This window comes from Girardinichthys multiradiatus, chromosome 12, assembly GCF_021462225.1.
Source record: "Girardinichthys multiradiatus isolate DD_20200921_A chromosome 12, DD_fGirMul_XY1, whole genome shotgun sequence".
Lineage (NCBI taxonomy): Eukaryota > Metazoa > Chordata > Actinopteri > Cyprinodontiformes > Goodeidae > Girardinichthys > Girardinichthys multiradiatus.
In genome coordinates this window covers 15,908,663-15,934,683 of record NC_061805.1, presented here as the reverse complement: position 1 = coordinate 15,934,683, position 26,021 = coordinate 15,908,663, and the positions used below count along the sequence as shown (strand labels likewise).

The 26,021-nt window shown below is 44.6% G+C and overlaps 1 protein-coding gene and 1 long non-coding RNA gene across 5 annotated transcripts in view; one reads left to right on the top strand and one right to left on the bottom strand.

Moving 5' to 3' along the window:
* Positions 1 to 5,569, bottom strand: part of asb6 (ankyrin repeat and SOCS box containing 6) — a 12,439-nt gene extending 6,870 nt beyond the window's left edge. The window contains exons 1-6 of one of the 3 annotated variants that reach the window (XM_047380286.1): positions 5,440 to 5,569; positions 5,027 to 5,158; positions 4,664 to 4,836; positions 2,939 to 3,045; positions 2,752 to 2,860; positions 2,582 to 2,668 (exon numbers count right to left, since the gene is read on the bottom strand). In XM_047380286.1, the coding sequence (XP_047236242.1) occupies positions 2,582 to 2,668; positions 2,752 to 2,860; positions 2,939 to 3,045; positions 4,664 to 4,836; positions 5,027 to 5,136 (586 nt within the window). In that variant the 5' untranslated portion in view covers positions 5,137 to 5,158; positions 5,440 to 5,569. Of the gene's footprint in view, positions 1 to 2,581; positions 2,669 to 2,751; positions 2,861 to 2,938; positions 3,046 to 4,663; positions 4,837 to 5,026; positions 5,159 to 5,283; positions 5,413 to 5,435 lie in introns of those variants that run through there. The other 2 variants (XM_047380285.1, XM_047380287.1) reach the window with 2 other exon arrangements.
* Positions 5,101 to 26,021, top strand: LOC124877219. 2 transcript variants are annotated; one of them, XR_007040469.1, is made up of 3 exons: positions 5,101 to 5,239; positions 21,978 to 22,026; positions 25,866 to 26,021. It is a non-coding gene; the product is annotated as an uncharacterized LOC124877219 (long non-coding RNA). The 2 variants fall into 2 exon arrangements; XR_007040470.1 differs by lacking the exon at positions 21,978 to 22,026 and having other exon boundaries at positions 5,108 to 5,239.

Here is a 26,021-nt window from a genome sequence, read left to right as displayed (position 1 = left end):
CATGAGACAGACTCTACAACCCACACAAGTGGCTCAGGTAGTGCAGCTCATCCAGGATGGCACATCAATGTGAGCTGTGGCAAGAAGGTTTGCTGTGTCTGTCAGCGTAGTGTCCAGAACCTGGAGGCGCTACCAGGAGACAGACCAGTACACCAGGAGACGTGGAGGAGGCCGTAGGAGGGCAACAACCCAGCAGCAGGACCGCTACCTCCACCTTTGTGCAAGGAGGAACAGGAGGAGCACTGCCAGAGCCCTGCAAAATGACCTCCAGCAGGCCACAAATGTGCATGTGTCTGCACAAACGGTTAGAAACCGACTCCATGAGGATGGTATGAGGGCCCGACGTCCACAAATGGGGGTTGTGCTCACAGCCCAACACCGTGCAGGACGCTTGGCATTTGCCAGAGAACACCAGGATTGGCAAATTCGCCACTGGTGCCCTGTGCTCTTCACAGATGAAAGCAGGTTCACACTGAGTACATGTGACAGACGTGACGAGTCTGGAGACACCGTGGAGAGCGATCTGCTGCCAGCAACATCCTTCAGCATGACCGGTTTGGCAGTGGGTCAGTAATGGTGTGGGGTGGCATCTCTTTCCGTGTGCTCGCCAGAGGTAGCCTGACTGCCATTAGGTACCAAGATGAGATCCTCAGACCCCTTGTGAGACCATATGCTGGTGCTGTTGGCCCTGGGTTCCTCCTAATGCAGGACAGTGCTAGACCTCATGTGGCTGGAGTGTGTCAGCAGTTCCTGCAAGATGAAGACATTGAAGCTATGGACTGGCCCGCCCGTTCCCCAGACCTGAATCTGATTGAGCACATCTGGGACATCATGTCTCGCTCCATCCACCAACGTCACGTTGCACCACAGACTGTCCAGGAGTTGGCGGATGCTTTAGTCCAGGTCTGGGAGGAGATCCCACAGGAGACCATCCACCGTCTCATCAGGAGCATGCCCAGGCGTTGTAGGGAGGTCATACAGACACGTGGAGGCCACACACAATACTGAGCCTCATTTTGACTTGTTTTAAAGACATTACATCAAAGTTGGATCAGCCTGTAGTGTGTTTTTCCACTTTCATTTTGTGTGTGACTCCAAATCCAGGCCTCCATTGGTTAATAAATTTGATTTCCATTGATGATTTTTGTGTGATTTTGTTGTCAGCACATTCAACTTTGTACAGAACAAAGTATTCAATGAGAATATTTCATTCATTCAGATCTAGGATGTGTTATTTGAGTGTTCCCTTTATTTTTTTGAGCAGTGTATATTCAGATTCGTAGTCACAACAACCTTAAGTACAAAATGTGCAAAATTACAACTGACATTAAACAAACTCTTAACACAAAATATCTGACACTTACTTGGATGAGCTGCTGTAGCCTAAACTGAACCCATACCTTCCTCCTGATCCTTGAGGATTTAAAGAGACTGCGGCTTGTGAATAATTGACGGGAGACAGCTGCAGAAGCAATTGTTTTTTTTTAGCTTTTGTAATTTTGCCTCAGATGACCTCTGATGGCAGTTTTAATTTTCTTCTGAAGACTGAGCAATCTTCTTGCTGCTGTAGCAGAGACTAGTGTTTACCCTCAGCTGTGTGATTTAGAGTCAGATAAATTCTTCTGGGAAAATGTTTAGAAATCTGGCTTACAAGATTCTTGGAATTCTAAAACTACTTACTTAGCGAGATTGGGTTCTAACCCATTTTATATAACCGAGTGTGTGGGTTTTGTTCTAGATAAGAAAAGGTATGAGTCTCTGCCATCTGCCTGCAGGAGGGTCACTGATCAGAACTTCAATGGTTTCAATAACAAGCTTCAACATTCAGTTTCTTCATGCAGCAGTTGGACAGAATGTTCTACAACAGGTAGTTTGTTGGTGGCTCTTGCTTGTAAGGCTTCTCAACAGCTTTAACATAGAGCGAAATGACAACAGATTTAATCAGCATTACGTGATCTACATTTGTACTGTAATCAAGTCCCATCTGAGTCACTTACTGTTGACCTTCAGGATAGCGCAGTATAATTTTTGTTTCACAGTGAAACAACATTTATTTGTCTGTGGGCAAAACTGGCAAAAAATGTTTTAGGGCTGCAACAAACAATTAGTTTACTAATTGATTAATTCTGTTAACTATTTTTTGATTAACCCATTACTAATAAAAGACAAAGAAAGTTCTTCATTTTAAATGCAAAATGTAAACATTATTTGTACAGTTTTGGCTTAATTATCACTCTGAATCTGTTTTCACACAAAGAAACTGTAAGATTTAGAAATTTGTTTAAAAAATTGCTGCAGAATGGCACACTGGGGTTGCAGCAGGCATAAAGTCATAGACAATGGACAAATATTGGGCAAAGTGACGTTTCATGAAGGACTCCAATACTGATAATTAAAACAGCCTTGATCAAGACCCAGCTCTGATGCTTGGATCAGACCCAATCATCTGTTGCATTTCACTAAGAGCAGGACCACAAAGGAAGTTATCAGAAAAAGAAAATAAAACAGTTTAACACTTGATCAACCAAAGACAGATAGAAAGACACTGTAAAGCTGAAGAGCGTTTAAGGGTTAGCAGTACCTCTCTTGAGTAAAAGCTGGATGTTTTCCGTGTTGTGCACAGTCAGTCCATCGCTGCTTGCTAATGCATGAAGCAAAGGTGTTTTCCCTTTATGGAAGAGACCAAAGCAATAACCTTTCAGACTAAACAGATGTATGCACTGGGATCTTTCAGTTATCAATCCGACATACCATGTTTGTCCTTTGCATTTACGTCAGCACCCAGTTCCAGCAATGTGATCAGACAAGGCAGTCTCTCTGACTCTTCACTCGCAAGGTCCAATGGACTGCTCTCATGTATCTGGAAACATGTAGTAGAGAATGTTTAAGACATTGTGATACAGATTCTGGATGGAGAACATAAGATACAGAAACTCACTCTGTCCCTCTTTTCAATGTCTGCTCCATGTCCAACCAGCAGCCTCACCATGTTTGGCCTGTTCCTTAAAACAGCTATATGCAGTGGGTTGTAGTATGACACAGGGTCTTGAGAGAGGGAGAAAAAATAATAATATTCATAGTGAGTGTTCATCAGATGAAACATTTCTTACATTTGCACGATAAATATAAAACAAAATCACTAAATTAACATTTTACCTGTGCTTTGCCTCTGAAAGCTAGTGACCTATTTTTTTTTTTTAGTATGAACGGAATTAGGAGCAAAACCTAGAAAACAGGGAATCTGGAGCACTTTGCATGCATTGTAAGATTTGAGAGATATTCTGGAAAAATGAACCAAGAAGCCTCTGCAAGGATCCACTAATTATGTCCCAGGGGAGAAACATCTTAAAGCACAAGAGGTCACTACAGCAAAGCCTAAGCTGAAGTCTGGCATGTGCAGCAATATATAAAAAAAGATGTTATTGCACAGTCAAAACCATACATGTCTTGCTTTATGTTTCCTTATATGGACAATTTCCCTTGTGCGCCTACTTGGATAAGCCCAAGAACATAAAAAAGGTCCTATCAAGCCTTCTCCATTAAATATTCAGCAGAAACTTAAAGAACAAAAGTTTTGCATATAGGTAAATAATTTAAAAACATCCTTCACTTTCAGCTTCACTAAGATGTACACTTGTCTTCCAAATGAAAAATTTGTACTGTATAATAGGTCGGACGTTAGCAACAATTGCTGCTTAAAAGCAACAGCTTAGAAGAATTAACTTTTTTTAAATGTAATTAAGCATTGTTCATTATGCAACTCATTGTGATATTTAATCATACACATTCAAGACAACAAGAAAGTACTTCTTAAATGATACATTTAGTTAAATATGTATATTCTTCTGCTTAAAGCAAAAAAAAAAAAAACTAGACACATACAAAAAAATAGTTTTTTTTTTAGGTGTTTATATGTTTTACTAAGCCAGACTTTCCACTTATAAATCATGGTTCCCTAATTATGTTTTAAAAATATGGGAGGAAATGTAAAAAAACATACTACACTTTGATGTGTATGTGAACCACTACTCTAACTGCTCATAAAGCAGAATCATGATTTTTTTACTATAAAAATTGTATTAAAACAGGGCACAACACCGAGCAATCGGTGGCCTAGAGGTCAAATACACTCTTTCTAAATACAGGACAGTTTGAACCTTGCTGAGACTTTTTTGCTGTCTCATTACAAGGTTGATTCAGACTCTGTTCTCTTTATATTTCCTTTCCTGTAAATGGCTGCAGACCATCTGACAGAAAAGATCACAAAGCAACTTTTATTTCCAAATCAGACTGTGGCCCACAGGGTGAACTGGAGCAAACAAAGGTATGATTAAACTTTAACAATTATTTCTAATACTTATGTTTTTCTTACCTGTTGATAAAAGTAGAATGATAATTAACATAAACGTTATAAACTGGTCGGCAGTTTGGGATCAAATTTTTTGGGGTCCAGAAATGGGGGAACAAAATGTTTACTGTTTACTTGTTTAGATACCTATGTTACATTATTATTATTTTTAATTTGTCAATCCATTTCAACATTCCTTAATTAAAACAAGGGAGAATGTGAATCCCCAAACAGCCCTCATTCTATTTTTTTCTGAATTGTACAAAACTCCTCATTGTCATGGAAACAAAATGTGACACCTCTGAGAATACTCACATTCAAAATTTATATCAGCTCCATATCGTAGGAGGATGTTGGCTGCATTCACCAGTCCCCTCTCTGCCACTTTAAACAGGGCGTAGCTGATGCCTTCCAAAAAAACCTCCGACTGAGACTCCTGCTCCAGAAGCGCCACCAAAGAGCTGCACCGACTGGAATCTTCCTCAAGACTTTTTACAATAAAGAAGAGACAAAAAAATAATGATAATTATGCATTACTATACTGAGGTAATTTCTCAATGTCAGAGATGTGAATGGGGATATTTAGTTTTATCTTCTAATTTTCCATTTGCTAAGAACAGAAGAAACAACGATTCATCTTGCAAATGAACCATCGATTAGGGTCCGTGTCAGCTTTACCTGCTTTCATTACCGCCCTCTTTTTCCTCTATCCCAACCACACGCATGACAGCGTTTACAAGCGGCTGATACTCATAAATGATCCTTCGGAATCCATGGAGGAAAGGCATGGCTCCTCCACCGTTACCACCTCTGGGTGCAAGAGACAGACATATATCCGGACAGAGTAGTCAGTGTCACTGAAACCTGGCTTCAGAGGTATTCAAAAAGCAGGTAAAACATATTTTCTAACGGATACATTTCACAGAAAAATATACCGTCTTAGCTCCTTGTCAACGCGATAGAGTTCGAGTCAATTAGCACTATCATTTAGCCGACTGATTTACGGCCAAAACTAGTATTAGCATACAGGCCAGCAATGCTGGCTAAACCTATTTACATGCTAACGTTATAATGTGAGTCATATTACCTATAGCGGAAAAAATTGATCCAATCTCCCGCTGAACGCTGAACTGACAGTAGCAGTCGTTTAATTTCAAGACAGGAAGCTACCCTAACACCCCAAACAGTCCCACCCCGATTTAATTCCCATTTACCAAACGACTGACCAAGGTTCCGCCATGATTAAAAGGATAAAGACCTGAGGACATGTCATTTTTTGTTTACCTCTGTCCTCAATAGAGTATTCCCTGCTTTGTTTAAGAGACAGAAAGAGAAGAAGTTTTGGGTCAGTAATAGTATGTTAAACAAGCTGTGCTCTGAAAGGCTTTGTGGTTTGCAAAAGAGGCTAATAGTTAAGATGTATCTTTATTTGTTGTCTAACACTGGACATTCCCCATGTAGAGAATGAGATAAGAACAGAGGACAGAAAGAAGGGTAAAGAGAATACAAGAAAACACCCTAAAAGTCTGCTTCAACACCTGCAGAAAGAGAGATTGAAAAAAAAAAAAAAACAGAGGCAACAATAAACACATATATAACAACAACGCTACTGAAAAGTACACAGTACTAATTATTAAAAGATGTATTTAGTGGCAACCATAGGTCAATATAGAGTCTATCTATATATCAGTGTATCTGTAAACACCTGAATCCAAATTCTCTGTGTGAGTACGCTTGTGTATATAAGGTTTCTCAAAAAGAATATTCAATAGCGGGTGAGCCACAGACCTGGCCCAGGACCCAAGGCAGACATGGAGGAGATTGGAACCACAGACATCCAAAGGCTACCAAGGGCACACCACACCCGAGCTGGGCTCTGCACGAACCCGAACGACCCTGGCCGAGACTCCGGCCCCTGTCCCAGCTCCGACCCCCAACAATCCCCGACCCTATCCAAAAACAGGGTAAAAAACATATAATATTAATGAATATAAATAAATAAACACTTGCTCGCCAAGCAGTCCTCGGCAGGCGGCACGCATCTGGGGCTGATGGCCCCCACTATGCCCACAAACATACAAACACACAACATCACCGCTACTGCAATGTCAGCCCAGGAAGAACCAAAAACCACCACCACCACCCGGCCAATTCAAATGCTGACAACTCCACATCCGAAAAGGGACGCAACCCACTACACATGCTGCAACCCCTCTGCAGCACAACCCAAACCGGCCGCACACCATGCAAACTGCTCAACCACCCGACAACCCGCCAGCAGCTCCAACCCGCCATCCCCAAGAGATTAAAAAATTATTATAAATTCGCCCACACCAGCCAGGAATCCGCCTCTGGGCGAACCAACTGCCCCAGCGCAGGAATAAGACGCACTCCACCCACCCAACCAGCCCGGCGCCAGGCCAGGGGCCAGAGCCGTAGGTAGAAGCAGTGGAGGAATGCAATCACAGCGCTCCAAAGACCGGGCACCCCACTCCACAAACCTGGAGGTGCCCAGGCATGATGGCTGACCCCCCATACCCCAATGACGCACCCAAGGCCCTACATGAGTGGTAGTGTGATGGAGCGGGTGGAGGGAGGTATCCAGGGATGGAGAGGGAAAGACTGGGGGGCAAATTGTAGTCCCAGGTGCCAGCTCCCCGGCTGACCCCAATAGGCACTGAGATTTGCCAAAAGAAGGAGGCAGCAGCACATCCACCCCAGGGCCAATGGTAGCACCACTACCAAGCCCCACAGAGCCCATGGCTAAGGAATGTAGATGACACTTCTACTGAAAGGGTCTTTCAATCATGCTATGTGATTGTGTGAAGACTGGTGACACTGTGAGGCAAGAGCACTAGGCACTTCTGTCTTATATAAGATAGAAAATGATTAAGGGAAATAAATATGTCAAATATGTTATAAATGAATAACTTGTGCTGAGTTCCACCTCCATCATTCCATCGTTATATATATATATATATATATATATATATATATATATGTATATGTACTCGTACTCGTCGTCTTCCGCTTATCCGGGACCGGGTCGCGGGGGCAGCAGACTCAGCAGAGACGCCCAGACGTCCCTCTCTCCAGACTCCTCCTCCAGTTCCTCCAGGGGGAGCCCAAGGCGTTCCCCTCCCGTTCCTCCAGGGGGAGCCCAAGGCGTTCCCAGGCCAGCCGAGGGACATAGTCCCTCCAGCGTGTCGTGGGCCATCCCCTGGGCCTCCTCCCGGTGGAACGGGCCTGGAACACCTCCCGAGTAAGGCGTCCAGGAGGCATCCGGTATAGATGCCCGAGCCACCTCAACTGGCTCCTCTCGATGTGGAGGAGCAGCGGCTCTACTCCGAGCCCCTCCCGGATGGCCAAGCTCCTCACCCTATCTCTAAGGGAGTGCCCGGCCACCCTACGGAGGAAGCTCATTTCCGCCGCTTGTATCCGGGATCTCGTTCTTTCGGTCATGACCCAAAGTTCATGGCCATAGGTGAGGGTAGGAACGTAGACCGACCGGTAAATTGAGAGCTTTGCTTTTCGGCTCAGCTCTCTCTTCACCACAACGGACCGGCACAGCGCCCCCATTACTGTGGCAGCCGCACCGATCCATCTGTCGATCTCCCGCTCCATTCTCATGTTCATAAAAGGACTATGTATAAAGACTAAATAAATATACATTTACAGTCACTAAAAATACATTATATGCTTTGCACAAAAGTATGAACTGTGAGATTTGACTAAATTAATAGTTTAATGCATAGTGCTTTTAAAGGGTAGTTGCCCCTTATCGATTTCTTCTCTTTTTGCCTCACCTAAATATTTCAGATCATCAAACAAATTTTAAAATAAAGCCAAGATGACCCAAGGGACAAACATTTTTCCCCCATGATAATCTCTTTTGTTAAGGCAATATACTATCCAAACAATGGTCCAAGGTAAAAAATATAATTGCCTTCCCTTGTTAAATTCATGACATAACTAAATACTAAACAGAATCTGCATGACAACAAAAAGTAAGCTAAAATTTCTCAACATGCAGCTCATCGTCCAATCTGAACAGATTCTACTGCGGATGAGATACAAAATGATTGACATCTCTCAGTTTGGAAAGGTTAACAAAGCCTTAGAAATTTTAAAGCTTTCTGATTATGTTTAACAACAGTGAGAACCATTCTCTACTAATCGACAAACAACAGGGAACCGTGGTGAATCTTCCCAGGTGTCACAAGTCTCCCAAAATTATTCTAAAAGCATATTGACAACTCACCCTGTAGACCTAAATCGGTGTTCATGATTCAAAAATAAGAAAGAAAATGTCATCCATGGTAGCGTCCCAAGGCCAAAACGACTGCTGATCAAAAGCAACACAAAGACTTATCTAAATAATACAAAAGACTTTTGAGGAAATAATCTCTGGATCGATTAAAAAAATCTGCGGAACAGTGGCCCCTCCCGGATGGCCGAGCTCCTCACCCTATCTCTAAGGGAGTGCCCGGCCACTCTACGGAGGAAGCTCATTTCAGCCGCTTGTATCCGGGATCTCGTTCTTTCGGTCATGACCCAAAGTTCATGGCCATAGGTGAGGGTAGGAACGTAGACCGACCGGTAAATCGAGAGCTTTGCTTTTCGGCTCAGCCCCCATTACTGTGGCAGCCGCACCGATCGGTCTGTCGATCTCCCGCTCCATTCTTCACTCACTCGTGAACAAGACCCCGAGATACTTAAACTCCTCCACTTGAGGCAGGAACTCCCCTCCAACCTGAAGAGGACAAGCCACCCTTTTCCGTTCGAGTACCATGGCCTCGGACTTGGAGGAGCTGATCCTCATCCCAGCCGCTTCACACTCGGCTGCGAACCGCCACAGCGCATGCTGTAGGTCTTGGCTAGAGGGGGCCAGCAGGACAACGTCATCCGCAAAAAGAAGAGACGAAATCCACTGGTCCCCAAACCAGACCCCCTCTGGCCCTTGGCTGCGTCTAGAAATCCTGTCCATAAAAGTTATGAACAGGACCGGTGACAAAGGGCAGCCCTGCTGGAGTCCAACATGCACCGGGAACAGGTCCGACTTATTGCCGGCAATGCGGACCAAACTCCTGCTCCGCTCGTACAGGGACCGGGTGGCACCTAATAAAGGGCCCCCGATTCCATACTCCTGGAGCACCCCCCACAGGGCATCACGAGGGACACATTCGAATGCCTTCTCCAGGTCCACAAAACACATGTGAACCGGTTGGGCAAACTCCCATGAACCCTCGAGCACCCTGTAGAGGGTATAGAGCTGGTCCAGTGTTCCACGGCCGGGACGAAAACCACACTGCTCCTCCTGAAGCCAAGGTTCGACTATCGGTTGGACTCTCCTCTCCAATACCCTGGCGTAGGCCTTACCAGGGAGGCTGAGGAGTGTGATCCCCTGTAGTTGGAACACACCCTCCGGTCAGGGGGGACCACCACCCCAGTCTGCCAGTCCAGAGGCACTGTCCCCGACCGCCACGCAATGTTGAAGAGGCGTGTCAACCATGACAGCCCTACAACATCCAGAGACTTGAGGTACTCAGGGCGGATCTCATCCACCCCCGAAGCCTTGCCACCGCGGAGCTTTTTAACCACCTCGGTGACTTCAGCCTGGGTGATGAAAGAGTCCAACCCCGAGTCCCCAGCCTCTGTTTCCACCACTGAATGTGTGATGGCAGGATTGAGGAGATCCTCGAAGTACTCCTTCCACCGCCCAATAATGTCCTCAGTCGAGGTCAGCAGTCTCCCGCCCCCACTATAAACAGTGTTGGTGAAGCACTGCTTCCCCCTCCTGAGGCGCCGGACGGTTTGCCAGAATCGCTTCGAGGCCAACTGGTAGTCCTTCTCCATGGCCTCACCGAACTCTTCCCAGGCCCGAGTTTTTGCCTCTGCCACAGCCCGGGCCGCAGCACGCTTGGCTTCACGGTACCCGTCAGCCACCTCAGGAGTCCCACAAGCCAACCACAGCCGATAGGACTCCTTCTTCAGCTTGACAGCATCCCTTACTGCCGGTGTCCACCACCGGGTTCTGGGATTGCCGCCGCGACAGGCACCGCAGACCTTACGGCCGCAGCTACGGGCAGCAGCATCGACAATAGATGCGGAGAACATGGTCCACTCGGACTCTATGTCTCCAACATCGCCCGGAATCTGGTCAAAGCTCTCCCGGAGGTGGGAGTTGAATACATCCCTGGCCGAGGACTCTGCCAGACGTTCCCAGCAGTCTGTCCGACTTTCTCCTCTTGCAGCGGATCCAACTCACCACCAGGTGGTGATCAGTGGACAGCTCAGCCCCTCTCTTCTCCCGAGTGTCCAAAACATGCGGCCGAAGGTCTGATGATACGACAACAAAGTCGATCATCGACCTCCTGCCTAGGATGTCCTGGTGCCAAGTGCACTGATGGACACCCTTATGTTTGAACATGGTGTTCGTTATGGACAATCCGTGACTAGCACAGAAGTCCAATAACAAAACACCCCTCGGAATCAGATCGGGGAGGCCATTCCTCCCGATCACGCCTCTCCAGGTGTCATTGTCTTTCCCCACGTGAGCGTTGAAGTCCCCCAGCAGAATAATGGAGTCCCCGGGAGGGGCATTATCCAGCACCCCCGACAGGGACGCCAAGAAGGCCGGGTACTCTGCACTATCACTCGGCCCGTAGGCTGAAATGATAGTCAGAGACCTCTCCCCAACCCGAAGGCGCAGGGATGCGACCCTCTCATCCACTGGGGTAAACCCCAACACGAGACGGCTGAGCTGGGGGGCAACAAGCAAACCCACACCAGCCCGCCGCCTCTCCCCGTGGGCCACTCCAGAGTAGAAGAGAGTCCAACCCCTCTCAAGGAGATGGGTTCCAGAGCCCACGCTGTGCGTGGAGGCGAGCCCGACTATTTCTAGTCGATATCTCTTGACCTCCCGCACAAGCTCAGGCTCCTTCCCCCCCAGCGAGGTGACATTCCACGTCCCTAGAGCCAGCCTAAGCATCCGGGGATCGGGCCGCTGAGGTCTCCACCTTCGTCCGCCAACCAATCCTCTTTGCACCGGTCCCTCATGGTTCCCCCTGCAGGTGGTGGGCCCACTGGGGGATGGCCTCGCGTCTCTCGTTCGGGCTTGGCCCGGCCGGGTCCCGCGAGGAGCAACCCGGCCACCAGGCGCTCTCCGACGAGTCCCGAACCCAGGCCTGGCTCCAGGGTGGAACCTCGGCTCCGCCGTACCGGGCGATGTCACGTGCCTCGATATTTTGTTCTTCATGAGGGATTCTTGAACCACTCTTTGTCTGACCCATCACCTAGAGCCTGTTTGCCATGGGAGACCCTACCAGGGGCATTTAGGCCCCAGACAACATAGCCTCTAGGATCATTTGAGCACTCAAACCCCTCCACCACGTTAAGGTGGCGGTTCAAGGAGGGGTATATATATATATATATATATATATATATATATAAATATACATATATATATATATATATATAAAGAATAAATGTGTAGGCTGTAAATCAAACTAATGCGATGAAAGTATGTGGTACCATAATAATAACTGGAGCGCAAATAGTGGACCGGTAAGAGATTCTTACCATGTGATAAGTTGTGTAGACAAAAATTTTAAGAAAGAATTTATACCGTCATCTAGATCCCTTTATTTCAAACATAAAAACAATTAAAGCTGCAAGCAGCATTGTAGGCCCTCGCAGCTAAGCGCAACTCGGCCTGTGCATCGACCGCGGGAGCCTGGCATCGCCACCTGCACGCCACCGACATGGCCGCCACTCGATTCCACACGTCGCCACTAGCTGGCACTGAGCGAACTTTCATACGATCTTCGGTCATTCCAAGTTCTGCTGTGGCGAGAAGTATTCAAAATTTGGACGAAGTCAAACCTTCCTGATGAAGCTGCACTCATTTGTTTATTAGTGGGCAGGGGTAAAATTATGTCATCACTTGACTGTGCCAACATGTTCAGCATTGATCAGTGAGGATGTAAACTACATTTGAAGTGGATCCGGTCATGTATGAGCAAGATAGACCACTTGAAATGTCCTAGGGGGCGCCGTTGATCCATATTCCAATGTAATCCAATAGAGCTGTTTGGTGGTTCACATAGATCAACCATATTCAGTTTGTAGCAAATTGGACCTTCCAGATGGAAGCTGCACTCACTTGTTTATTACTGGGCGGGGCTAAAAAGATGTCATCAATTGACTGTGGCACCGTGTTCAGCATTGATCAGTGATGATGCATACTAAATTTGAAGTGGATCTGATGATGTATGAGGGAGATAGAGCACTTGAAATGTCCTAGGGGGCGCAGTTCATCCAAATTCCAATGTAATCCAATAGAGCTGCTTGGGGGCTGACAAAGATCAACCATATTTATTTTGGAGTGAATTGGACCATGCGTGTGTAATTTAGAGCCAAAAGTCCATATGTGACATCAGAATTTGACACCGCCACGCCACACCCTCCAGCCAAACCAGTCAGTACTGGAGACTGTCTTAGAACATCATGTTATCTGTTACTTGGGACAGTTTCACATTGATTAGGTGAAGAACATCAAACATTGACTATCTAAAGGAAAACATGGCACTTCCTGTTCTCAAGGGGCGGGGCTTCGACAATGTCAGGATCTGATCAGTGAATATTTTTCAGGGCCAGAGGCAGATCAATCTTAGAAGGATTCAGGTCTCTGTGACTTTCCTTGTAGGGGCTATATCAATTCCGTGTTTTATGGCGAGAAGTCATATTTTGAGGCTTGGCCATGCCCATTCACTTTCATGCAGCAAAAAGATCTTGATAAATTTTAATCTCCATTGCCTTAAGAATATACTGAGTAATTTTGAAGTCTCTGAGTCAATAGCTGTAGGAGGAGTTTGTTCAGATATACGGGCTAGAAACGGCAAAACCAGGGTCAAAATGGCAACTTCAATTGAAAATGGCTGCCTTCTTATGGGGTTTGGACCAACATTCCAAGAGACTTTTTTGTAGGTCCTGAGAAGTTACATATGTGTACAAAATTTCATAATCCTCGGTCAAAGCATGGCTTGGGGCTGATTTTTTAAAATTGTTAAGGGGGGCGCTGTAGAAGAATTAGGCGACGCCCTCCAAATATCTCATCAGATCTCTTTTAGGGACTGGACTAGGATCAATCATATTGAATTTGGTGCAGATCAGATGATCTATGTGGAAATTAGATCCAAACGTATTCGCCGCGCCACCACCGCCACGCTCTTTAATGAAAAGTCATTTTGCTTCTTATGAAGTTAGACCCACTAGTTATCAGTCATCTGACACAGTTTGAAGTGGATCGAGTGTAGACAGCCAGATAGCGACCTTTCCCAGTAAAAAAAGTGATTTCCTGTTCTCAGGGGGCGTGGCTTTGATGATGTCATCATATGACATCATAGGATCGTTTGGAACTCAAAGGTCCTCCTTCATGCCAACTTTGGTGTGATTTGGCGTTTCTTTGGGAAAGTTATTGCATTTTTTCACTTTGGGCCCGGACGCAAAGTTCGTGCCCCGGCCACGCCCCCTAAACATGGCTGAAAACTCATGATTTTGATAACTTTTAGGCAAAAATAATAAGTTGTACTAATAAGTAATAAAACGTACAACAGGTTTGCACTAATATTAGTGGATGTTTTCAAGTTCTTAACTGTTTACTGTTATGCTCTTTCTTGTCATATCACAAATTTGACAAACTTAGAGGTAGCTAATTAGTCAGACTAACTGCACAGGTAGCCAAACTGCTGTAAGACATGACACTCATAGTTATCTAATGATAGTTTTCAAACAACATAACATAAGGAGATTGATAATTGACAGTCCATCACATCTCCTGCTTTTTCCATTACCCAATCACAGAAAAACATCACTTTTATCCAGAAATTAAACCACTGATTATATGCTATTTGGAAGGTTAATTTTGAGCAGCAATTATTTTTTTAAACAAATACAAGCAGCTGGTGGTAAGAATCAGTTTTAGATTTTTTGCCGACTGCTTCACTTTGCCACTAGCATCTGGCTTCTAACTCTTGACTTGCCTGGGTCATCAAAAAAAACTAAAAAAAAAACTGGTGTATCTGAGTTCTGTGACAGATGGCTGGCTTTGAAAGCTATTGCAAAGTGCTGTCCTACAAGATGTAATTGTTTTTAGCATTTGTGTGTCTAATTTTAATTGCAGATTATAAAAATGAGCATATGCCTTGGGCCTTCTGACAAACTGCATATTGTATCTAATAATGCAAACTTCCTGATGAGGAAGCATTTAGATTATAGAACGTCAAGAAGTGGTATGATAGTATGTAAAGATAGATAGATGGATGTGAAGCAATAGATCAGTTGCGGTGAGTTCAGTATTTAAAAGTAAAGCATGCTGTATACATATGCCATCTGTAGGTGGCAGCATTGCTGCACCAGCATTCTGATTGTGACTGGAATTTGTTATCCTCAGCTGTTATTGCTCAGCACAGCCATCAGTAAATGTGTTTATGTGTGCAAGGAAGCAGACCTAACCCATCATGTAAATGTGAATGTGTCGCTAAATCACAAGCAAGCAGCACTGAAATAATTTATTTGGGACACGGGACATAGAGGACTCCTCTTCTGGACAGGAAAACAGAAGGCAGTAGTTTTGTCAAGGTCTGATTAATACTAATTTAGCCACTTTTAAGACAGTTACAGCCTTCAAGGTAACCTGATTAATAAAGCATCGCTTCCACAATGTTAGCAATCAAGGGTGTAGTCAGCTTTACTATTTTCTAAACACACTTAATTCAGCTGCAATTTTCAAACAATGTCCTCTTGAATAATCTACTTAACATTTCCTTTGACAAAACTGCAGGTGACAGGTTCTTAAGTCTTTGCACACATACACTTTTCAGGGTTTCCTGGTGAAGCAGGAAATCTCTTTCCCACCATCACTATGTGGCCACAGGAGTGAGCAGTTTCCTGTTAGATGACAGGAACAGCAGGTTGTCCAGCACATCCAGCATTTGACCATGAAAAGGAAAAGTCTATTTCAGCTGCAGGGCTTCCCTCCGAGGTCTTATGCTTGGCGTTTAAGCAAGTTCTCAGGAAAGTTTACAAAGCCCGCTGTGGCTCAGCGAGTGTCCATGTTGTTTCACAAAGCTGTGCATTTTAAGTCTTTAGAAATGTATAAATATCCAAACCAACCTGACCCTGTGAAATAGTAGTTGTTTCTTAAACCTATTAACTGATTATTCTTCCCTTAGAGGCAGCAACAATTGCTATAGCTAACGTATTTGCATTAACTGGCTATGAGTGCTTTACATGATTATGAAGGAATTTTAATCTTCTTAGAATTGTTACAATACAGCAACATTGTAGGGTTTTACAGCATAAACGTTTTTAAGGTCATATCACAGCATCTTAAATTGGATTGAAGTCCAGACTTTAACTGGGCAACTACAAAACCTTCACCATTCTTGGGGTGGCTTCCTAGTGTATTTCAGATTATAACCGAAGTGCATCTGAGCTTAAGGTGACAAACTCATGGCCAGACATTAGCTTTCAGGACTTCCTGGAACAGAACAGAATTCCTGGTTCCATCAATGTTGGCCAAGTCATCTGACCATCACACCACCATGTTTTACTGTGTGTATGTTCTTCTGAAATGCTTTGTTTCACGCAAAATGTAATGGGACGCACACCTTCAAAAGGTTTCCCTGTAGTCTTGTCAGTCCACACAATATTTTCCCTAGTCTTGGGAATCATCAAGAAGTTTCTGGCAAACATGAGATAGAATTTTGTGTTTATTTATTTATTTTTTGGTCAGCGGTGGTTTTGGCCTTGGAAGTTTCTAATGGTTGTGATTGTTGGTTCGTCTCTGTCTTATTGCTAATCATAAATACTGACCTTAACTGAGGCATGTGAGGCCTGCAGTATGTTAGATGTTGTGGGTTTCTTTGTTACCTCCTGGATGAGTCATCAATGTGTTCTTGGAATAAGTATGGTTGGCACTCCTGGGAAGGTTCACCACTGTTCCATGTTTTGTCCGTTTGTGATGAATGACTCTTACTGTAGATTGATGGACTCCCAAAGCCTTAGAAATTTTTTGTTTTTCACTTGGAGCAACACGTTACTTTTTTTTTTTTGCCTGCTTCATGTTTAGACTTGTTCTTTTTAATTGATTTATAAATTATGTAGCTCTGTCAATAATAAGGGCTGGGTGTGACTGGTGAAATAGAAAATGTGGTCCTCCTTTATGATTAAACAAGGGATGGTGTTATTTTCCTAACCAACCAAGCTTTTTACATAAAGCTTGGTTGGTTAGGATAGTTTTTTTTCTCCACATAAATGAAATTATCCTTTAAAAACTGCATTTTGTATTTACAAATGTTATCTTTGCCTGCTAATAAATTTTTTTTAATGATCTGAAACTTTTAAACATGACAAATAAGAAAAAAAAACAGATTGTGAAAGGCACACGTGCTATTTTACAGCATTGTACATTTTATATAGAAATAATAATTCAACCTTTCTCAATACAGGACTTGATTCACAAGAAGGATACGTGTTAAGAAGAATTAGGAGTAGTTAATGGGGGAGCTTTGTCAAAAATATTACCCTTTGTGTTGTTTGTCCTTTTCCCCAAGTTTAATTTTCAGCCAGATTGGAGAGAAGAAGGGAAAAAAGGGAAGATAACTGAGGTTCCATTCCTCTACCCCATACCAGTAAATTGGCTCTATATTAAATTTCGGACTCATCTATCAATACAAAGAACAGTTGCCAAATTACTTTGTTGCCCACAAATCGCTAGCAACAGACCGAGCCACTCCTGAAACAGGGCCATCATTTATCTGGTTCACATTTCCTCCTGGGGTGAAAAGGAGCAGGACACAGTCAGACTTTTATTTGTTCCCTGGGTGATAGATGTGACCCCCTAGAACTACTGATTATGAGATTACCACAAGCAGAAGAAGAATCTAAACGTTAAGACATGTTGGTTCCCTTTGGATTCCCTCTTTTTCCCAGCACGTACAGCGCTCTGAGCTTGAGGTACGGATGTTTCCTCACACAGACTAAATGTACAGTGCTAAAGTTTTCTCAAGAAAGCGAAGCTGTCTAGTTTGACCCAGGAAGGTGATATGAAATGGAACATTTAATTAGAATTTGAAGTACAGCGCTCTTCACATCTATGATTAATTTAGAAAAATCCAATCGATAATTTGGTGTATTTATTCAGTCGGAAAGAAATATCCCACGTTAAGAAATATTGGCTTTTAACAAAATCACCAATGTCACACTTACTGTTAATACTTTAAACAACCTTTTATCACCGGACCAGCCCTTAGCCTTTTATCACATCTCCCTGGGCCGCTGGATACAAGAAGAGGGATTTTGACCATTCTTTTTTACACATTCTCTCTAGATCATCCAGAGTCCTGGGTCTTGCACTCTTTAGCTCAACAGGCTGCATCTGTCGAACCACCTCCCTATTTATTTTGGAACATTATCCTGTTAAATGACCCATTGATGATTAATTTTGTGTTTTCTGGTGAAGTCCACCAGATTTTTATTTAAAGTGTCCTATTTTCCTTTGAAGTTCTTGATGGCATGTGTTCAAACAAGGTTCTGGTGATCTTCTAAAATGAACCAGGCCCACAGATTCTCTGACTGTAGACATTGATAAGTTCAGACAGTCTTTACTAATTTATGAAGATCAATATACATCTGCCGTACTTGCATATTCTCCTGTGTTTACCATTTTGTCTGAGACAAATTGGCTTTTGTGTAACATCATATTTATATAGCAGACAAAAAGCAAGTCATGGAGTTATTTTATTGGGAACTATAAGAGATGCCAATAAGTGTGTCACTTGTAATATATTTTTTAATTAAATATTTCCTAATAGTGAATAGGTGTACTCAGTATTGGCTAAATTTTATTTTATTATTTCATGAGAAAATATGGGTCTCCCATGGCAAACAGGCTCTAGGTGATGGGTCAGACAAAGAATGGTTCAAGAACCCCTCATGAAGAACAAAATATCGAGGCACGTGACATCGCCCGGTACGGCGGAGCCGGGGTCCCACCCTAGAGCCAGGCCTGGGGTCGGGACTCGTCGGAGAGCGCCTGGTGGCCGGGTTGCTGCTCGCGGGACCCGGCAGGGCCAAGCCCAAACGAGAGACGCGAGGCCATCCCCCAGTGGGCCCACCACCTGCAGGGGGAACCGTGAGGGACCGGTGCAAAGAGGATTGGGTGGCGGACGAAGGTGGAGACCTCAGCGGCCCAATCCCCGGATGCTTAGGCTGGCTCTAGGGACGTGGAAGGTCACCTCGCTGGGAGGGAAGGAGCCTGAGCTTGTGCGGGAGGTCGAGAGATATCGACTAGAAATAGTCGGGCTCGCCTCCACGCACAGCGTGGGCTCTGGAACCCATCTCCTTGAGAGGGGTTGGACTCTCTTCTACTCTGGAGTGGCCCACGGGGAGAGGCGGCGGGCTGGTGTGGGTTTGCTTGTTGCCCCCCAGCTCAGCCGTCTCGTGTTGGGGTTTACCCCAGTGGATGAGAGGGTCGCATCCCTGCGCCTTCGGGTTGGGGAGAGGTCTCTGACTATCATTTCAGCCTACGGGCCGAGTGGTAGTGCAGAGTACCCGGCCTTCTTGGCGTCCCTGTCGGGGGTGCTGGATAGTGCCCCTCCCGGGGACTCCATTATTCTGCTGGGGGACTTCAACGCTCACGTGGGGAACGACAATGACACCTGGAGAGGCGTGATCGGGAGGAATGGCCTCCCCGATCTGATTCCGAGTGGTGTTTTGTTATTGGACTTCTGTGCTAGTCACGGATTGTCCATAACGAACACCATGTTCAAACATAAGGGTGTCCATCAGTGCACTTGGCACCAGGACACCCTAGGCAGGAGGTCGATGATCGACTTTGTTGTCGTATCATCAGACCTTCGGCCGCATGTTTTGGACACTCAGGTGAAGAGAGGGGCTGAGCTGTCCACTGATCACCACCTGGTGGTGAGTTGGATTCGCTGCAAGAGGAGAAAGTCGGACAGACTGCTGGGAACGTCTGGCAGAGTCCTCGGCCAGGGATGTATTCAACTCCCACTTCTGGGAGAGCTTTGACCAGATTCCGGGCGATGTTGGAGACATAGAGTCCGAGTGGACCATGTTCCCCGCATCTATTGTCGATGCTGCTGCCCGTAGCTGCGGACGTAAGGTCTGCGGTGTTGTCGCGGTGGCAATCCCAGAACCCGGTGGTGGACACCGGCAGTAAGGGATGCTGTCAAGCTGAAGAAGGAGTCCTATCGGCTGTGGTTGGCTTGTGGGACTCCTGAGGCGGCTGACGGGTACCGTGAGGCCAAGCGTGCTGCTGCCCTGGCTGTGGCAGAGGCAAAAACTCGGGCCTGGGAAGAGTTCGGTGAGGCCATGGAGAAGGACTACCGGTTGGCCTCGAAGCGATTCTGGCAAACCGTCCGGCGCCTCAGGAGGGGGAAGCAGTGCTTCACCAACACTGTTTATAGTGGGGGCGGGAGACTGCTGACCTCGACTGAGGACATTATCGGGCGGTGGAAGGAGTACTTCGAGGATCTCCTCAATCCTGCCATCACGCATTCCGTGGTGGAAACAGAGGCTGGGGACTCGGGGTTGGACTCTTTCATCACCCAGGCTGAAGTCACCGAGGTGGTTAAAAAGCTCCGTGGTGGCAAGGCTTCGGGGGTGGATGAGATCCGCCCTGAGTACCTCAAGTCTCTGGATGTTGTAGGGCTGTCATGGTTGACACGCCTCTTCAACATTGCGTGGCGGTCGGGGACAGTGCCTCTGGACTGGCAGACTGGGGTGGTGGTCCCCCCTTCATAAGAAGGGTGACCGGAGGGTGTGTTCCAACTACAGGGGGATCACACTCCTCAGCCTCCCTGGTAAGGCCTACGCCAGGGTATTGGAGAGGAGAGTCCGACCGATAGTCGAACCTCGGCTTCAGGAGGAACTGTGTTTTTCGTCCCAGCCGTGGAACACTGGACCAGCTCTATACCCTCTACAGGGTGCTCGAGGGTTCATGGGAGTTTGCCCAACCGGTTCACATGTGTTTTGTGGACCTGGAGAAGGCATTCAACTGTGTCCCTCGTGATGCCCTGTGGGGGGTGCTCCAGGAGTATGGAATCGGGGGCCCTTTACTAGAGGCCATCCGGTCCCTGTACGAGCGGAGCAGGAGTTTGGTCCGCATTGCCGGCACTAAGTCGGACCTGTTCCCAGTGCATGTTGGACTCCGGCAGGGCTGCCCTTTGTCGCCGGTCCTGTTCATAACTTTTATGGACAGGATTTCCAGACGCAGCCAAGGGCCGGAGGGGGTCTGGTTTGGGGACCAGTGGATTTCGTCTCTTCTTTTTGCGGATGACGTGGTCCTGCTGGCCCCCTCTAGCCAAGACCTACAGCATGCGATGTGGCGGTTCGCAGCCGAGTGTGAAGCGGCTGGGATGAGGATCAGCTCCTCCAAGTCCGAGGCCATGGTACTCGACCGGAAAAGGGTGGCTTGTCCTCTTCAGGTTGGAGGGGAGTTCCTGCCTCAAGTGGAGGAGTTTAAGTATCTCGGGGTCTTGTTCACGAGTGAGGGAAGAATGGAGCAGGAGATCGACAGACGGATCGGTGCGGCTGCCACAGTAATGGGGGCGCTGTGCCGGTCCATTGTGGTGAAGAGAGAGCTGAGCCAAAAAGCAAAGCTCTCAATTTACTGGTCGGTCTACGTTCCTACCCTCACCTATAGCCATGAACTTTGGGTCATGACCGAAAGAACGAGATTACGGATACAAGCGGCTGAAATGAGCTTCCTCCGTAGGGTGGCCGGGCACTCCCTTAGAGATAGGGTGAGGAGCTCGGCCATCCGGGAGGGGCTCGGAGTAGAGCCGCTGCTCCTCCACATCAAGAGGAGCCAGTTGAGGTGGCTCGGGCATCTATACCGGATGCCTCCTGGACGCCTTCCTCGGGAGGTGTTCCAGGCACGTCCCACCGGGAGGAGGCCCAGGGGACGGCCCAGGACACGCTGGAGGGACTATGTCTCTCGGCTGGCCTGGGAACGCCTTGGGCTCCCCCTGGAGGAACTGGAGGAGGTGTCTGGAGAGAGGGACGTCTGGGCGTCTCTGCTGAGTCTGCTGCCCCCTCGACCCGGTCCTGGATAAGCGGAAGACGACGAACGAACAAACAAAAAGCAAGTCATGGAGTTACTTTATTGGGAACTATAAGAGATGCCAATAAGTGTGTCACTTGTAATATATTTTTTAATAAAATATTTCCTAATAGTGAATAGGTGTACTCAGTATGGGCTAAATTTTATTTTATTATTTCATGAGAAAATATGCTACCGGCATAAACAATGAACTTATTTTAAGGCTTCTTACACATTTGTAGCAGAGTTGCCAACAAATGTGGAAGTCACTGTTCTTCTATGAACACTCAGAACGCCACAACAAAAAAAGGATACAGTCTCCTGTAAAAGCTACATGCTCAAGGTGAGCGTTAGCAGTGTACCTGCAGTGAAGGTGGCAATGGAGGCAGCCTGATGATAATGGAGTGGCAGGGCTTTGGAGGTTTGGTTCTCTTAATGCTGCACCGAGTGCTGAAATTATCAGACCAGCAGGTCTGAAATCTCCTTTTGTGCTTGCAGCATATTGCTGGGTGAAGATTGTGGATGGAAATAATCAGCCCTTTTAAAGGTCAGTGGAAGTTAAGCACACCCAAAGTACACCATGACATTCTGGATGATAAGAAATCACTTTCTGTGTGAAAAAAAAAGAATGAGAGTTCACCTTGTCCTATTTATGATTGCTTAACTGTCACTCAAATGGCACATTTGCAGTCAACCTGAAAGCACCCCTAGAAAATGTAACCCTGCCGAAAATACTTTGAGGCTTATATACAATATATAGAAGTCCGACTTTGATACCTTTTGTCTTTTAAGTTTAATAGAGTGATGAATATAGCACAAAGCATTGACTTAAAATGGAAACTTGGTGGGAGCTGTTATTACTGTCAGAGGAGCAACGATTTACCTCACATGACCTGCCACAAGTGAACTTTCAATAAATTGCTAATTACAATAACAGCAACACATTATCAGGATGGAAGCTTGCAAAGCTGTGCATTTACAATTGCAAACCTTTCTCTCTTTAAATGTTTTCTATGTAGTTTTATGGAATACATTTTGCATTAATTGAGAAATCTTGCTAATCTTGCTGATCCATTTTAACAGCCAGAGAAGTAAAGCTTTGCTAAATTTCCAAAACAAGCTTTTCCTCCAATTTTTTATTGTGCTTACTTGCTAATGTATAAATATGAAAATGCATGCAAAAATAGTATCAATTCATTTTGTTCAATTTCTTAAATTACAGAATCTTGGAAAAATTATTCATAACCCTAGGACTTTTTTCAAATATCGCCACAATAAAAGCACACAATTCAATGTATTTTGGGGAATTTTACATGATACAACCACAAAATGTTGTACATAATTGCAAAGTTGAAGGAACAAGATTTTGTTTTACAAATTACAGCTGAAATGTGTGGCACACATTTTTCCACTTTTTCACAAAGGAGTTCAAACTCCATCTGACTGAATCAAGAACGTCTATAAACATCAAATTTCAAGTATTACCACAGATTCTCACCTGAATTTAGATCTGAACTTTGACAGGGCCATACTAACATATGAATGCACTTTAATCCAAGGCTGAAAGAATTTATTGTGATTAATCGATATTTGAAATAATCGTCAACTAATCTAGTAATCGAATAATTGTTAATGGGAATATAGATACTCTAAAACATGACATTTGCTAAAAGAACAACTCACTCAGAGCAGTAATAAAGCCAAAACTGTACAGAAAATATAAACATTTTGCATTTAAGATGAAAAACTTTTTGTCAATAAATAAATAAGCTCTGTAAATAAGCTCTTTGCAGAACTCCTCAAGTGGCAACGTTTTAGCTTTGCCTTGTTCAAATTCCATAAAAAATCTCCTATTAAGGCCCTTTTGCTATCTGATTATTAACCAATTAATCGAAAACTTAGTCAACAGAATTAATTGATTAGCACAATAATTTAGTTATTAGTTGCAGCCCCACTTCAATCAGAACCATTCCATTGTTACTATGGCTGTATGTTTAGGTTGCTGTTCTACTAGAACGTGAAGATCCACCACACCAGTGTCAATTCGTTTGGCATCTCTAGCAGGTTTTCTTCCAGTATTGCTCAATATTCAGCTCCCTCTATCTTCTCATTAACTCTAAACACTTTCTCTGTCCCTGATAAAGAAAATCCCCACAGCATAATGCTGCACCACTACCAGATGTTTCACCATACCATGGGCATGGCGTTTTGCAATGTTAGTTTACCTCTACACATAGTGTTTAACATATGGGTCAACAGATTCCACCACCTGAGCTCTGGATCTCTGCAGCTCCTCCTGAGACACCAAGGGCCTCTTGGCTGTTTCTCTAATGAATAGTTTCCTTGCCTGGTCTGTCAGTTTAGTTGGACGGTCAAAAGGGCAAGTTTGCTGTTGTGTCAAACTCAGTTTTTGGATGACAGATTAAATGGTGATTGGAATATTGTTTTATAACATAAACATGCTTTAAATTTTACAACATTTCCCCTCATCTACTGTGTTGGTCTTCATGAAATTCTATTTGATCAGCAGTTTTCTCTTAACAAACGTCTAAGGACCCTATTTACTAATAACATTTGAAGGCATTTGGTTGCACTGAATTTTACTTAGCGGTATCAGAGTAAAGGGGACTGAATAGAATTGCACCCCACACCTTTTATAATTTTATTCATATGACACTGAGAACTATATATTTTTCTTTGTAATACACAAAACATAGTATTTCATATTGGTCTCTATCATCAAATCCTAATAAAATAGATTGTTTGTTGTTGTCATATGTATGTTTAAAATATGAAAATGTTTGATGGGTATGAATACTTTTGCATTGACCTGTTTTTCCTTACAGCTTTATGAGAACATATGCACTCTCATTTTCCTTGTTGACTCTTCAGAGCTCCTTTTGCTCCTTCATATTATAAGGCATAACATTGACCTCAGCAGAGTTCAGGCAGAGAATTAAAGGACAAACCAATTGGGATTGCTGACTTTACAGCACTGCAGGACTACAGGAAGGTCACTCTTTGCCTTCCCTTTGGGCATTAGTCTTGAAAATAGAGTGATGGCCCCAGAGAGGCTGATAAGTAAACATAGTTTTTAATGGGCTGTGTATGGCTGGTGGTCATCTGCGCAGGGCTGTGAATGGGCAAGGCACAGAGGACAATGTTGCACTCTGCAGCGGTTTTTATTAATGCTATCATTGATCAGATAGACCAGGGAAGGAAAATGAAAGGTGGTGATGAATTTGGTCCTCCTGTCTAGCATGTGAGCGGAGGACAAACTGCTGGGGCTGGTCGAGGTCACAAATGAAGGATACAATACAAAAGCACACACAAGAGATGATTCATTCAATGGAGACAATTGAGGGTCTTGTGTAGTGACAAAGGGCCAAAAATAGCCTCTGATTTACTACTACGTATACACCTGATATCACTATTGGAATATCAAACAAAGTTACTTTCTGTATTACTTGAACCTCTTATCCAGGATCTTTTGGTAGGTTGCGTTACAGTTCTCTCTATAAAAACTGTCTTTGTTGCCTCTTGCTCTTCGTGTTATCCTCAAAATGTTAAAATTAGGACAAATATGAGGCTAAAACTAAACATTTCCGGCGTCCATTCAAAACACAATCAGTGGCGGACAACTAACAGTGCACATCACCCTGAACACAGCAACTGTACTGGGAAACATGGTTGGCAGCATCAGGGTGTGGGATTGTTTTTTTCTTTAGGAGGAACAGGGAGGCCGTTTAGAATTGATGGGAAAATGGAGCAAGCTAAATTCAGTGAAATACTGGTAGAAGATCTATTAGAGGCTGTAAAAGATTTCAAACTGAGGCAGAGGTTCACCTTCCAGCAGAACAATAGTAAACATAAAATCAGAGCAATTATGGAATAGTTAAGCTCAAAGCATGTTTATGTATTAGAATGGCACAGTCAGTCCAGACCATATTCCTACTGAGAGTCAGTGGCAAGACTTGATAACTACTGTTTACAGATGCTCTCCATCAAATCTGACTGAGTTTAAACTCTCTTGCAAAAAAGATTTGGGGGAAAAATCAATCTCTAGATGTCCAAAGGAAGATGAGACACACCTCAAAAGACTTACAGCTGTAAATGCAGAAAAAAACTAAATGGTGGAAAATAAATGCTTGCCAAAACCTTTCTGATTTTACTCTGAACTTGAAGGATATGGACACATGGATTATACATTTTCTCCAGAGTCATCACATTGTGTTGGTATATCACATAAAAGCTCAATGAACTATATTAACCTCTTGTAGATGATTGTCGCAGATTTGCATCAAACTACCATAGAGCCAAGGTGGCACAACTATATTATTAATGGCATCCATATATCCATTTTCTATTTCTGCTTGATCTGTGCAGGGTTGCTGGGGAGCTGGTGTCCGTTTGCAACAGTCATATGGCAGAAGGTGGAGGACACCCTGGACAGGTTGCTAGTCCATCACAGTGCCCATCACTGCTAGTTGATGGGCACTCATATTAAACTCAATAACCGCATAATAAATACCATTAACCGCA